The sequence below is a fragment of the Oryzias melastigma genome, linkage group LG10, assembly GCF_002922805.2.
Source record: "Oryzias melastigma strain HK-1 linkage group LG10, ASM292280v2, whole genome shotgun sequence".
Classification (NCBI taxonomy): Eukaryota; Metazoa; Chordata; class Actinopteri; order Beloniformes; family Adrianichthyidae; genus Oryzias; species Oryzias melastigma.
The window spans coordinates 21,430,385-21,444,827 of record NC_050521.1 but is presented as its reverse complement, the minus strand read 5'-3'; the positions used below and the strand labels follow the sequence as shown (position 1 = coordinate 21,444,827).

The 14,443-nt window shown below is 36.8% G+C and overlaps 1 protein-coding gene across 1 annotated transcript in view; it reads right to left on the bottom strand.

Moving 5' to 3' along the window:
- tenm1 (teneurin transmembrane protein 1) overlaps positions 1 to 14,443 on the bottom strand; it is a 248,939-nt gene that overhangs the window by 73,818 nt on the left and 160,678 nt on the right. Inside the window, exons 15-18 of the mRNA XM_024283139.2 lie at positions 13,850 to 14,084; positions 11,413 to 11,532; positions 10,775 to 11,036; positions 8,259 to 8,544 (exon numbers count right to left, since the gene is read on the bottom strand). Coding sequence (XP_024138907.1) covers positions 8,259 to 8,544; positions 10,775 to 11,036; positions 11,413 to 11,532; positions 13,850 to 14,084 — 903 coding nt within the window. The remainder of the gene's footprint in view (positions 1 to 8,258; positions 8,545 to 10,774; positions 11,037 to 11,412; positions 11,533 to 13,849; positions 14,085 to 14,443) is intronic.

Here is a 14,443-nt window from a genome sequence, read left to right as displayed (position 1 = left end):
AGGCAAAAAATAATTTTAATACTCTGTTCTAAAAGCTGGCCTGGTCTCCTCATTAAACATTATAGATGGATATTTGCTCCACAAGTGTTTTGACATGTAGAAATATTACTTTTGGTTAAAGTTTTTGTAATTAAATCAATTAATCATGCAAGGAGGGGAAAAAAACAAATATAAAATTAAAACAAAAAAAATATTACATTTTATATTCTGTCTGTTTCTCTCATTTGCTTTTTGCACACTGCTGCACAGCTGAGAAGGTTCATAATGAATTTTTTTGAAGCCAATTTTGCGTCCATGTAAAAAAAAAAAAAAAAAAAAAAAACCTGCTGCTACACCGAATCCACGTTCAGATTTCCCCCGGCGGAGGCAGCTATGCAGAAAGTATTTGGCTGTTAAACCAGCATCCGAGTGGGAGGGTTCTTCTCTCCCTCACCTGGAGCGTGCAACATTAAGCAAACTTCATCCTGCCAAATTTAAAGCCCTCATTTCCCTATAAACAAAGCCAAACAGAAACGGTAACTGAGCTATAGATTCAATTAATGTGTGTTTTTCTCCCCAAACAATAGAAGCAACAAAACAACATCAGTGGGAAACTGAAGTGTTTATAGGTGTGACTTGTTTGCATTTTCATAGCAAATTTTATAGCAGAATCTACAGTAAAAATTGTATTTTTTACTTTAGGAAAACAATGGTTTCAGAAAACTATTATAAAGTTGTTGTTTTTTATTTATTTGTATATAGAATTATTCATCAAAGTTCCACACATTGTCTTACAAATGGGGCGACAACAGCTAAATCGGGCCACTTTTTAGTTAATCGCTTGGAAACTGAGAAAAAAAAAACAATTTACAACATTTAAATGTGTTCCTAATATTAATTGTTTTTTTTTTTTTTTTAATTTATTGACTAAAATGTTATTGTTGAAACTCTACGGCTGTTAAAGCATCAACTGTCCTGCATTTTTGAGATGTGGTACGTTCAAAAAGAGTCAAACTGCAAAATAATAATAATAATAATAATAATAATAAATCAGGAAAATATATTTAAGAACTAAATCAGAGAACCTTACAATTAAATATAAAAATTATAAAATAAAAATCGATATAGAAATACTTTCTCTTTAAATGATAGAAATAAATAAATAAATAAAAAAAATCCAGAACCTGCGAACATCACTAGAATATGGTTTGTATTTCTGCTTATAAATCCTAGTTTTATATATAAAAAAACAGGTTTAAATCAACATTTTCATCTTCAACCATGTTTTTTTGTATTTTAACTCTGCAATATAACATGTTTTAAACTGATTTTAAAATAAACTAATAAATAGTAAACTGAATTTGAGTTTTTTCGTAGCTAAGGGAAACATTTTTACCATAAACTGAGAGAAAAAAAAGAACCTGCTGGCATGAAATCCCAACCTTATGAGTGGGAATCATTCTGGACTTGTCAGTGATACCCTGTCATAAAGCTACGCGTCTGTCTTATTGATGGATCATGGGAGACAATAGCATGATATCTAAAAACACCAAGCTCGATAAAGACAGTGCAGTCTGACACAAAATCCCAGTTTATCTCCGGAACATGTGAGACTTGCCCCGACTGGTTATCCTCATGGTTCCAGTGAGGCATGGAGGCTGCTCTGGTGACCCTGATGTGAGGGCGTGGGGCTGTTATTTGAGCATTTTAAGTGAAAAAAAAAACAGATGTGTCAGAATGCAGGTCAATAAACCCAGATTTGATACTGTAAATAAAGACAGACTTGAAGTTAAAGTAAAAGCCAACATGGAGGTTTTTCGGTGGTGAGTCAGAATGAGGCACTTTCAGCACAGCTTGACGTTTTGTTTTGTAAGTCTGTGGAAATATTAAGGAAAGGCAGACGGCGATGCTGTAACCACAGAGGTGGAGAGTCCTAATGTTTAGGAAGGCAGCTACTTTTCTGCAAGACAATCGAGAATTGATTTATGGGAAGATTCAGCCAAATCAGTGGTCGTTTAATGATGTTTGTCAGTCTTTTTCTGCATTAGAGATTTGCCTCGGAGTTGTGGGCGGAGCTTGTGGTGTGGGGTAAGCCCGCCCCCTTCTCCGCCTCACTTTTACTTACTTTCCTTCTATCTTACAGCCCCTCAGGAGCTATTTAGTGTTATGGTTTTGAGATGGAGTTTGAACAAAGAAAACCCTACACATGAAATTTCGCTCGGCTATTTTACATTTTAAAGGGTAACCAAACCAGGAAGTTGGAGGCTGGCTCCGCCCACAGCTGAAATGTGAAAATCCAGTCAGAGGGGCGGGGCTTGAGGGCAGGACGGTTATCATTACTGGAGTTACAGATCATGACGTCAGACTTCTGAAACTTTAGTTTGACCAATCAGAAAATCCAACTGTAATACCTTGATTCAACCTGTAGGGGGCAGCACACAGGCGGTTTTTGACTAAATTTTGAAGAATTAAACCATTTTATTTCAATTTGTCAAAAATGTGGCTATGATCAACAGATAGCACTTTCACAGCCTCATTTATAGATGTCAGCAGCCAAAAAAAAGGTTAATTTAGGGTTTGGTTACCTTTTAAGAAGATAATGATGAAAACAAGGACGTACATGGTCGTCTACGAGTAGATGCATCAGAATGGAGAAGAGTTTGGAGCTACCATACTTTCTACTTCACAAAACCACATTTTTTTGTCTGCTTTTTATTCACAGTAATTTAAATAAACTCAAAAAATGTAGCTTTGAGCTTTATTTTCTTAATATTTATCCACCATCATCAGATAAAATGCCACAAGAACATGTTAAAAACACCCACAAATTCTTTAAGGATCTTTAAGTGAAAAATCCTGATCATTTTGAAGGATCAAATAATGATTTTAGCATGTTTTCCTGCTCTGTGATAAGAGAGACGAGCTCTGCTTGGAGGAACATCAGAGTGGCTTTGATCTGAAATCATCGCAGATATTCATTTCAATCGGTAGTTTATTTGACTCCAAACTCTCTGGGTGATCTAACTGTTCTAACTAAAAAATATAGACAACAAGAGAGCATGTCGTAAAAGGAGGTGGACCCCAAAAGTCCATCATTTGTCACGAAAAGCAGCAGCAGCTGTGAGGATGTAAGCACAATTAAAAGACTGAGTCAAACAATCTTTGACACGTCTGAAAATGATTCAGTGCCGTGTAAATGAAAATAACGACAGACTTTGGAGTGACAAACACTTGACACACTTGATACAAAAGCCACAGAGGAGCGGTTGTCGCTGTCAATCAGCGCCGGTGCTGATCTCTCTTTAACTTCCCTCGCTGTAGACCTACGAGGAGTCAGTCTGCGTAATGATGAGCGCTCCGGGGAAAACGAGGAGCCGAGTCAGCACACAGATGCAGTAAGTGGGTGAGGGTTCACAACGTTGGAAAAAAAAAAGTCAAGAGATTCTCTTTTTACAGGAGAAAGTCAGCAGCCACACTCAGAGTGTATAATCAATACAGTGATTGGGGAGGGGAAAATAATGGGTAATTTGGAGCTTTGGGGATTCAGAGGGAGAAAAAGAACCTTATATGGACGGATAAAAGTTCCTTCCACAGAAACTGTCTTTAAAGATCAGTCAAAGGCTCCATTTGTTTGAATTGTGTCTTCTTTTTTCCCTCTGTCTTTGAACTCCACATGAATAACTGAGATGATGCTCACCAAGACCGACAGAACACAGAAGAAGAAATCCGACTATAAAAAGCTGATGCTTTAGTGTATTAGTACATTGTCATTTCTGCCATTAAAGCCACTTTAAAAAGAACCCATTTCCCGAAGAGGAAAGCGGCTCATTCTTGTGAAAATCTATTAGAGAAAAATTACCATAAATAAGATTTTCAAAAACAAAATAAAGCTAAATAAATAGAGAAAAAAGGCTGTTCCAGAAGAAAAAGGACAAAACAATCTCCAAGGAAAGTGGTGAAGCTGCATTACACATAAATGACACAATCGCACAAACAGCACAAAAGCGGACTATAGTACATAAACGCACATTGAATATCTCACAGGTGAAAGCTTTCATTCCCTCCTGCTGAAGCCTCAGGCGATGTGTTCACCCCAGCAGACAGAGCATGGGCCCCGCCTTTGCCGATGTTGGTGTGCACGTACACGTGCGATTGTTTTTCTAGCCCTCTGTGCTCGTGTGCGAGGCCTCGTTGTTTCAACAAAGCGCGAGGAAGTACGAAGGAGCAGAGAGGATCAGGGGATACAGAGATGAGAATACAAAAAAGAAAAAAGGGAAGGTGAGGCGAGGTGACATGGGAGCTCCGACGAAACGTAGGAAATAACCAGAGAGAGAGTTCAGGACAGAAACACGGGAAACTCTTTGAGGTTGGGAGGACTCCAGGGGATCGGAGCGAAGAGGGCGAAGTGATTTAGCAGAGCAGGGTAAATAATAAAAAAATATTTGAATTGTGAAAAGGTGAAAAGATCCGACAGAGAGCTGGGGCTGGTAAAATGTATCTGATAAGGAAGGATCAGGAGGGGGCAGAGATGGCCCAGGGATGGAAAGATCTAGATCACTCTGGTGCAGGGACTCCAAACTACGGCCCATGGGCCGAACGGCCCTCCTCTACATTTAGCCCGGGCCCCCTAACTGTTTCGGCTAAAAATATAAATTTTTCCAGTTTAATTAGGATAATTAGGCATTTAGCTAATACTTTAGCTTTATGCTAGCAGTTTTGGCTAATTTAGGCTTTTTTCCGTTTTTTTGGCTATTTTGGCGTATAGCTAATATTTTAGCTTTATGCTACCTGTTTTGGCTAATTAGGACATTTTTCCAGTTTTTTTTTAGGCTAGCATTTAGCATTTAGATAATCTATCAACTACATGCTAGCAGTTTTAGCTAATTTTGGGCTTTTTTCAGTTTTTTAGGCTAATTTGGCATTTAGCTAAAATTTTAGCTCTATGCTAGCTGTTTTGGCTAAATTAGACATTTTTCCACTTTTTTAGGCTAATTTGACATTTAGCTAATACTTTAGCTTTATGCTAGCAGTTTTGGCTAATTTAGGCTTTTTTCCGTTTTTTTGGCTATTTTGGCGTATAGCTAATATTTTAGCTTTATGCTAGCTGTTTTGGCTAAATTAGACATTTTTCTAGTTTTTTAGGCTATTTTGGCATTTAGCTAATCTATCAACTACATGCTAGTAGTTTTGGCTAATTTTGGGCTTTTTTCAGTTTCTTTGGCTGATTTGGAGTTTAACTAAAATTTTAGCTTTATGCTAGCTGTTTGGCTAAATTAGACATTTTTTCACTTTTTTAGGCTAATTTGACATTTAGCTAATACTTTAGCTTCATGCTAGCAGTTTTGGCTAATTTAAGCTTTTTTCCGTTTTTTGGCTATTTTGGCATATAGCTAATATTTTAGCTTTATGCTAGCTGTTTTGGCTAAATTACAGATTTTTTCCAGTTTTTTTTAGGCTATTTGGCATTTAGCTAATCTATCAACTACATGCTTGCTGTTTTGGCTAATTTTGGGCTTTTTTTTAGTTTCTTAGGCTGATTTGGAGTTTAACTAAAATTTTAGCTTTATACTGGCTGTTTTGGCTAAGTTAGACATTTTACCAGGTTTTTTAGGCTAATTTGACATTTAATGAATACTTTATATTCATGCTAGCAGTTTTGGCTAATTTAGGTTTTTTTTTATATTTTTTAGGCTATTTTGGAGTATAGCTAATATTTTAGCTTTATGCTAGCTGTTTTGGCTAAATTAAGACTTTTTTTCAGTTTTTTTATGCTAATTTGGAGTTTAGCTAAAATGGCTAAATTAGACATCTGTCCACTTTTTAGGCTAATTTGGCATTTAGCTAATATTTCAGCTACATTCTAGCTCTTTTGGTTTAGTTAGAATGTTTTTTTTGCATTTGTTTTTATGGAATATTAGACATTTAGCAAATATTTCAGCCAGCTATCAACTTCAGCGTTTTCAGCTATCAGCTTTGGTTTTTTTAGCTATCAACTTAAAGATCTTCCATTATTAATCTATTGCAGGTAATGCTCTATATATAGTTAAAATGTTTTAGCATTATTTTTCTGCGAAGATTACAGTAATAAATTATTTACATTTTGGCTATGTGTGGCTTTCTGGAAAACCATAAATCTTTACGTTTAGGCTGTGATTGTTACATTTTTTTTCTCATAGCCTACAAACCGACCCCGACCTCGCATCAGAGAAGAAAATAGTTATGTGACCTCACAAAAAAAAAAAAAAGTTTGGGGATCTACAAAGCCTGATGTTAGCGTTAATGGAAAGCTGTTTGTCTGCAATCTTCACAGACAAACCCTGAAAATATTACCTCTTTCTTCTGGCTAAAACTAGCGTCTGAAATGTATTGGGTTGGGTGCGAAAAAGGGGACAGTAAGTGCAGTCCCCATTCCTTAAAAAATATATTCAGTATTTGTATTTAGTATATGCACACATTTTCCTCACAGAGACAGCCTTCAAACCCATTCCAAACTGCCATCTCCCTGTCACTGCAGATGATATTTTTACTGTCAATCACTCCAGAGTACAGATTTAGAGCTTTCCATTTTTCCCCTTCTCCTCCTCTCACCACAACATTAGTCCTTCCTGCTGTCAGTGCCAAAGGTTCCAGAGCAGCGGTGCCGCATCTAAACTGCTTCTTCACACTTCTGCATGATTCACTTCACACCACATGTACTGCATGCTCTGAATTCCCTGCGATATTTTAATTATAGTGGGAATTTTTGCTCGCCTTCCAGTAAATCAGCAGTTGTCAAGCCACCATTAAAGAAACTAAGCTGCAATAATTATTTGTTAAGAGGCAACGTCCAATCCTTCGTTTCTTAGAGGGAAGTCCGCCTGTTAACAATTGGCCGGCTATGTAGCGAGCGGTCAATTACACAATGACTTCCAATCTGGCTTCTGTGCAAGTCCCAGTAATCAAACGGCTCCTCGCAGACTTAACAGTTAAAAAGGACGATGAAAAACTCGTGTTGTTGGACTTAAGGACTGTGGCAATCGCAATCGATCACATCACGTAATTGGCTCTGTGAGGAGCTCTGTAAGTGGGTGGAAACGCCTCTGAAGTTCTCTAACGCCTTCGAATAAAAGTAGTTTGCCTCAAAGAGAAGGAAATTACAGTTAGTGCAGCAGCTTTTTGTTGGGAAACATTCAAAACCTGTTTAACACTTTTCATTACTTCAGAAAATCATGATGAGGGAAATAAAGTTGGAAGAAATGTATGTAAATCCTTTGGTTTTCTGCATTAATTTGTCATGAAAAATGTTCTAACCTTCATAAAAGTCATATCACATGATGAAAAAACAAAGTAATACAACTTTGACTTGGTTGCAGTTTTGCTGCCAACAGAGTTTACTTTGGGAAAATAAGATATTCGCCACGTGTATTTGTTGTGAACCAGTGTAGCGATGGCCGAATATGTGCATCCATCTTTGAAAAAAATTGGATGTTTATTTTTGTGGGAGAAACGAAGAAAAGATGACGTCATGAAATAGGTGGAGCCTCAGTAATCGAGTCGTTTACTTCCAGATAGGAAAAAACGTACGAAAATATGAATATTTCATCCATAATTAGTGTTCCAAAGATAATATATGATCATATACATGGATATAGTATAGTATATATATAGGATGGTATAGCCCCTTTAAAAAGATTTGAAACAAAGTAGTGAGCTTGTGTCCGAACTGCTTTTAAATAGTAGGTAGTAGGGAGGTTAATTTGGACATTTTCCTAGAAAACGGCAGGTTTATTGGATTTTGGCTAAAAATGGCATCGTCATAATTAATAGACCACTGGGAACGCTTTTAAAATAGATCCAAAGATGATTGGAGTGGGACTTTAAGAGTTTCTGTTAAAGGTCAGATTTTTCCGGATTCGGGACATTTCTCCGCGATCCCACTCACCATACGAGCCAAAGCTAAGCCGCTGGTCGCCTGGCTCAAGTATCAAGGGTATTGATCGTCTCAACAAACTCAGGGAAGAACATAAACAAGTAAAAATGTTAAGCTACTTTAGTCAAAAATGCCCTGAAATGAAAAGCTGAAATGAGGCTGTTTTGGTTATTATCAGGATTTTCATGTTAATGGAAAATTTACCATAAATGAATACAATTATTGGGCCTGCTATTCCTCTGGGGGGTTTTGGGTTTTTTTCTAAATGCTTTTCTGTAAATTACTAAATTGACGGAGTACATATTTTTTTATCAAATTCAAAGGATTTGCAGGTGAATGCATGCGATCTGGAACTTCCGAATCCACCCACCAGTTGCGTAAGTGAGGCCGTGGACCTCCTGCCCGTAGACATCCGTCTTGTTCCAGACCAGCCTGTGAACCAGACCGGGCCCTGCCGGATACCACCGCTGGTACAGCCTCCCTTGCACAGAAGCACGGACGTGAACCTTCGACAAGCCGCCCAGGGGGGAGACGGGGGATGACGGAGACGGAGGTGTGAGGAGGATTCGCAGCAGGGAGAGGTAACCTGCAGCGCGGGTGCTCAGGTAGTCGAGTTTCACAAAAGCTCCGGGGATGGAAACTTCCTCCTGAACCGCCTGGGGAGAGCAAGATAGAGAGCAGAGTGAGAGTGGAGCTGATGGAAGCAGCACAAATGAGAGCTGACAGATAGATTAATACAAGTGGAAAAGGGTGTTTCATTATTACATTGTGTTTGTGTAATAAAGTCTAGATCACAGTAAAAGAATTACAGTACAGATAAAGCATTATGTACCAGCTACTCTTCAAAGAACGTTTTTTTTTAAATAAATAAAAATTACATCTTAATTTATTAGCATTAATAGATTTTATTTTTTTTTAATTTTTTTTTAAATGTTAAAAATATAAAACTGCATGTTTTTCGGCTCATTATTGGGTTCAAAAGCACATTTTTTTCCCCTCTGGCTGTCTTTAAATTAAGCAGAGGCTGAGTAGGAGGAGGAGTCCTGCTTTACCGATGCAGTCGGATATAAAAGAAAGATTTAGTAGTCCGACTTTATTCTATAAATCAAAATGAGCAGGTGTAAAATACCAAATTATTCGTAGTTATTTAAATTCCTTCCACATGAATGGGAATCAGTGGATCTTTGTCTTTCATTCTTTTTAAATAAAGTTTCTTACCAGTAAGATTAGTTTATATTGAAAAAATAAAGAAACTGCTAGTTTAGTGATCAGTTAATTTGAATGCTATTTTGTATAAAATGTTTGGTTTTGCATCTGTTGCATGCTGGGAGTTGTAAATGTTAAAGAATGTGAGCTAAACTTAATTTACAAATTCACTTCATATGCTGTTAAGTTTTTCAACAATTCTCTTCTAAATATGTAGACATGTTTCATCCATATATGTGTATTATTTATTGTTGGTTTTACTATCCATCGCTTTTGATTAATTAACAACTTTCGTACACACTTGAAAAAGTCTTAAAAAAATTAAACAAATAAAAAAAAAATGTCTCATGTTCAGACGGTGTGATTTTAAAACTTTACATGCATTTTTGATTTGAAATTGGGCCCTTTTAGACTTGATTGTTGTATGTTTATCTGACTAATTTGATCAGCGCCATATATTTCCATTTTATTATGGGACTCTATATCATAAATGAATCAGATTTTAGTTTTTGGGAGCAAGTTATTAACAAATTCTGACGTCTGGGCTCAATAACTCTTTTAATAAATGTTTAAATGTTAAATAAATGTTTATTGGTTTGTCTTAACTCAAACAACGACCCACAAGGGCATTTAAAGGAATAAAATAGATCGGGTTCATTCTTTTAATGAGAGTTAAACAAACAGACGGTGAGCTGCTAAGGGACCGTCTACAAAGTGTAAGCTGTATGAAAAGGTGATTAAAAAAATACAGAATTTCGTAAAAATAAATGGTTACATTGATATGAGCTAGTCTTTATTCTTATACTTAAGTGACAACACAGAATTTGGAAGAAAATCCTGTTTGATCAAAAATGTTGAATAGTTCTGAAGATACTAAAGCTAGAGTCATCAGACTTTTTGACAAAGATTTTAGAAGAAAATCTCTGTTTAGTTTTAGGAATTTTTCACAAAAACCTGGATCATATCAAATCAAAAAAAGACCAAAACATCTGAAGATACTAAAATTAAAGTCACCAAACTGTCTATTTATCACTTGTATTAACTAGGTTTTTGTAGTTGCACTATTTTTGCTTGATTGTTCAAGCTACTTACAGAAGGTTAATACATAAAAATCAGGATTATTTTCTTTCCTTTATTTAACATGTTGTTAAAGAATTGGATCAGACATTCCTGATTCGGTTATTTCTGAAAAAAATGAGTTCTCAATTTAGTGCAAAGTTGTTCACGTACATTTACAACAACACACAGTTCATGAGAAAGCCTGGAGTCTGACCTTCACGCCTGATTTTCAGATGCCTGATTTGGTTTTGTGGTGAGGAAGTCATGACTCCAGGCTGCATTTGCATTGTGTGCATTTTGTGTTTGCATGATGCAAACAACAAAATGAGCTTAATCTGCAAAGATCCTACGTGTGTTTGCTGCTGAGCTGTGACAAATTGCATCTTGGACTTGGCGCCTGACATCTGAGAACACTGAACAATGTTGTCATAATGTAAATGGATTGAAGTGCTTTAGCAGCATTTGGAATTAAACCTTCATCTGCAGGTTGACATCTGGATTTAAATGACAGAAAACTAAATTGCAACAGGTCATTTAAAACTCACTGAACCAACATTTCTTGACATAAAATGTTACTGACTAATCCCCTGGCTGTTTTTGTTAAAAAACAAAAAAAAATACCTGTAGTTCTGGCACAGCTGGACCCTTATCTGGACAAGCCCCCGTGTATCTCGGAAGAGGGTAGGGCAGGACTAATGGATAGGGGCTCAGAACACTTTTAATGTCACATTTCGGAGCGTGAGCCTCCTCTCTGGACATGGTGACCTGATCCAGAACCAGGAAGTCGTTGTTGGGGGTCCAGATGGTGCGCGTTTGTTGGAGGAAAGGCGGGCGCTGGAACATGAGGGTCACAGACATCGCACCAAAGGTCACCAAGTCAAAGCTAAAGTACAAAAAGACACGATAAAGCATTAGAAAAGATGAAAACTCAGCAGAAATTTTGCACTTTAAAGTGTAAATCAGAGTGCAGTGACATCAGTTAGTCGTTAGGGGGCAGTGTTGCTTTCATTTAAACTTACCAAATTAAAAAATATGAAGTATCATAAAAATTGAATACGTTTTAAATTGAAAGTACTTTGTGTACAGCCTCACTTCTAATATTTGTTGTAAGTTTTTAATTTTTAACACGATCAACGTAATTTCAGTAGAATTTGAAGGAGAAAAGCCGCTTTTCTCCTTCAAATTCTACTGGAATTACGTTGATCGTGCGAACAGTTGAAAAGTTACAGTTTAAAAAATAAAAATTAAGTTTTTTTTACCTCCCATCCTGTCTGCTGATTGTGTAACCGTACTCAGGATGCTGTGGGAAGGTGACGTTGACCCCGACCAGAGGAGAGCCATCCTGCAGCACCACGCTGCCTCGAATCACAGCCACCCGGCTGCCAAAGCAAAGATGGCAAGTGGAGAAAGAAAAACAGAGATAAACAAAGGCAGGGAGAAATGACAGGTTTACAATGACAGAGTTCCATTGTTCGAAGAAAGCAGCATATTGTGTGGCACTAGCCAAACGACCTTGTGTGCGAAGAAAAAGCAGCTGCATTTATTCGACTCGGTACAATTCCTTTCTTTAGCGCCAGGAAATCTGCCAAAGATTGCCAGGAAACGGGCAGTAAATATAGTTTCACCCACAGTAAAAGTTTCAACACCTAGTTATATAAGAACAAAGCTATCATCTATTGTTTATGTTGCCTTATGTAGACAGCGCCAGCAAAAACAGGGTCTTTAAATGGTCCTTAAACCATCTGTGACATTTCTGTTGAGTGTGAAAACGCGCAGCTTAAATCTGGACAAATGAAATCACACCAGGAATATTCATGACTCCAGAAAGAAAGAGAAATCAGAGTTATTTTTCCTTTTTCTAGACGTTTTTGGAGAAAAATGGCACTTTTTCTTCATTAAAATATATATAAAAAAAAACAAAATAAAGTCAAAAAGGGTTAAATTCAAAGTTTAAAACCAGATTGTAATGAAAAGAAAAAAACAGAATTGAGATTTAGAAACAGTTTTAAGGGAAATCGTGAAAAAAAGTTATATTTTAAGCTTAAAATTTTAATGACAGAAGTTATGATGACATCATTTCCTCTCCAAATGAACATCTGTTTGTTTCTCTGATGTGGTGTCCAGTAGTGAATGGGGGAAGCGGAAATTCTGGTTAAAACTGTAAACTACGAGGACTGAAAGTTTTCTTCTTTTTTTCTCTGAAATCAGGGTTTTTTTAAGTTTTTCCTCACCGAGAAGGAGAATTTAAGGGTAGGGATGCCCAGTTTAGCTTAGTCTGCTTAGCTAAGTTTAGCAATCAGCTAACATTTTTATTTTATTACTGATTTTATGTTTTTGTACAATTACTGGTGTGAAGCCTGCACTGAAGAAAGTGAGAGATTGTATTGAATTAACAAAATTTGTAACATTTAAAATGATTCGGTTTTTTTTTATCAAATTAAATGTTTAAATGAATGGTTTACTCATCTTAAAAATCTAAATTGACGAAAAATTAAAATTTTAAAAGTAACAAATTGCATAACTTTTGTTAGTTGATACTGTTTCAGTGTGTTGAGACAGGATTTAAATGAAGTCAAAGAAAGAGGGAAAATAAAAACAATAACTGGAAATACAAAACTGTTAAAGATAGACATGTTTTTAATTGGTATCAGTTTTTTGTTTAGCTTTTTTTTTTAATTAAGTCCCTTTTTTTCAAAATTTAAATATGTCCTTTAAATTTACAACGAAGTTTAAAACTCTTTTCAAAGTGTAAATAACATTTTTAACATTTTCTTGTGGGTTTTTTGTCATGATGGAGGACAAATGTAAAGAAAATTAAGCTTAAATGTTTGTTTCTGAGTATTTCCTATTAGGGAGGTAAAAGATAAATAAATATTGAAAATCGATCGGGCAGTGGGATTTACAGCGGTATCAATTAGGGAAATACATACTTGTCAAAATTTGATTGAGCAACTACAGTATCGTTTGACAAACCACAGGTATGAACAAGATGTTGGTTAAAAGGTACAAAATCAATCAGGAAGAAAATAATTGATTTCTGGCAAACTGAAGTTTCTCTTTGTTTATTTTATGTCGATATAAAAAGACGTCCAATCATAAGCTCGTTTCCTTCAAGTCAATACCCGAATATGCATTGTTATTTAAAGCTTTAAATGCCAAATGAATAAGAAATATCTAGATTTTAGAGTTTTTCGCCAAAAAGTTAGTTGAATCCTTTATGTATCGAATCGTCTGAGAGGGAAAGATACACGAACAGATCCATGTACGTCTTTGTTTTTCTCGTTTGTGCTGAAATCTGGCTCAAAACTGTAAAGCTCTAATATTGCTATTAATTTTTTTTTCTAATTTTTAATTTGGTTTTTCATTTACTGTCAGCCGATAACCTTATCTGACCTCATAGGACTAATTTCAGTGACTTCCTGAACTAGTCAAAGTATTATCAAGCATCAATACAGGTGTAACAGTGATATTGTGATAAGATGAACAAAATACTTTCAGATGCAAATAGAAACACCCTCATTAAAAGAAAACTGGATGCTGGACATCATGATTCATTTATACAGAAGTGTTTTATCTGCTTTTCATGTCGTCCGACACAGTGAGACTCCTGAAGGACGGAGAGCCGGAAAACAAATACCTGAAGCGATTTGCATGCGCTCGCATAGCCAGGTGCGCCAAAAGTAAACAAGTGCATACCTGGTATCAAAGGGCACATCTCCTGGGAGAGTGTGTGTGGCCGCCTTGCCGAGGAGGAAGTGTATGCGGCTGTAGAAGCCGTGGGCGTGCGTGCCGGCGGACGCAGGGGGGCCGTTGGAGGGCAGCGGGCTTTGCTGCAGCAGGGCCAGCGGGTCGGCCGAACCGTGACACAAGGGGTCGGAGCTGCAGCTCAGCTGCTCGCAACAATCTGGATCAACGCAGTCCATCAGGCCATCTGAAAACAAACACGAGGAAGAATTACACTTCGTTTTAAATATAGGCAAAGCTGAAGCACTTTTATCAAGCCGAGTTAATTAAAGCTTTAATGAGTTGAATGAATAAGGTGCAGACAGGAAATTTTGTGTCCCAAAAGCTTTAATAATATTAATGAATTTTGCATATCTGACAGTGACAAACTGGGCTAATGCAGTGTGCAATAACGTAGCGCACATGCATCGCCATTATCGCCGGCATCGATCAAATAAAATTAATTGGGGGGTCATCAGCGTGTGATTACAGCTGTTATTGCCGTCTTTTGACTGAGATCCATAAAAGTCTGGCGTAAACAATGAGGCGCGGAGACGAAACGGCGGC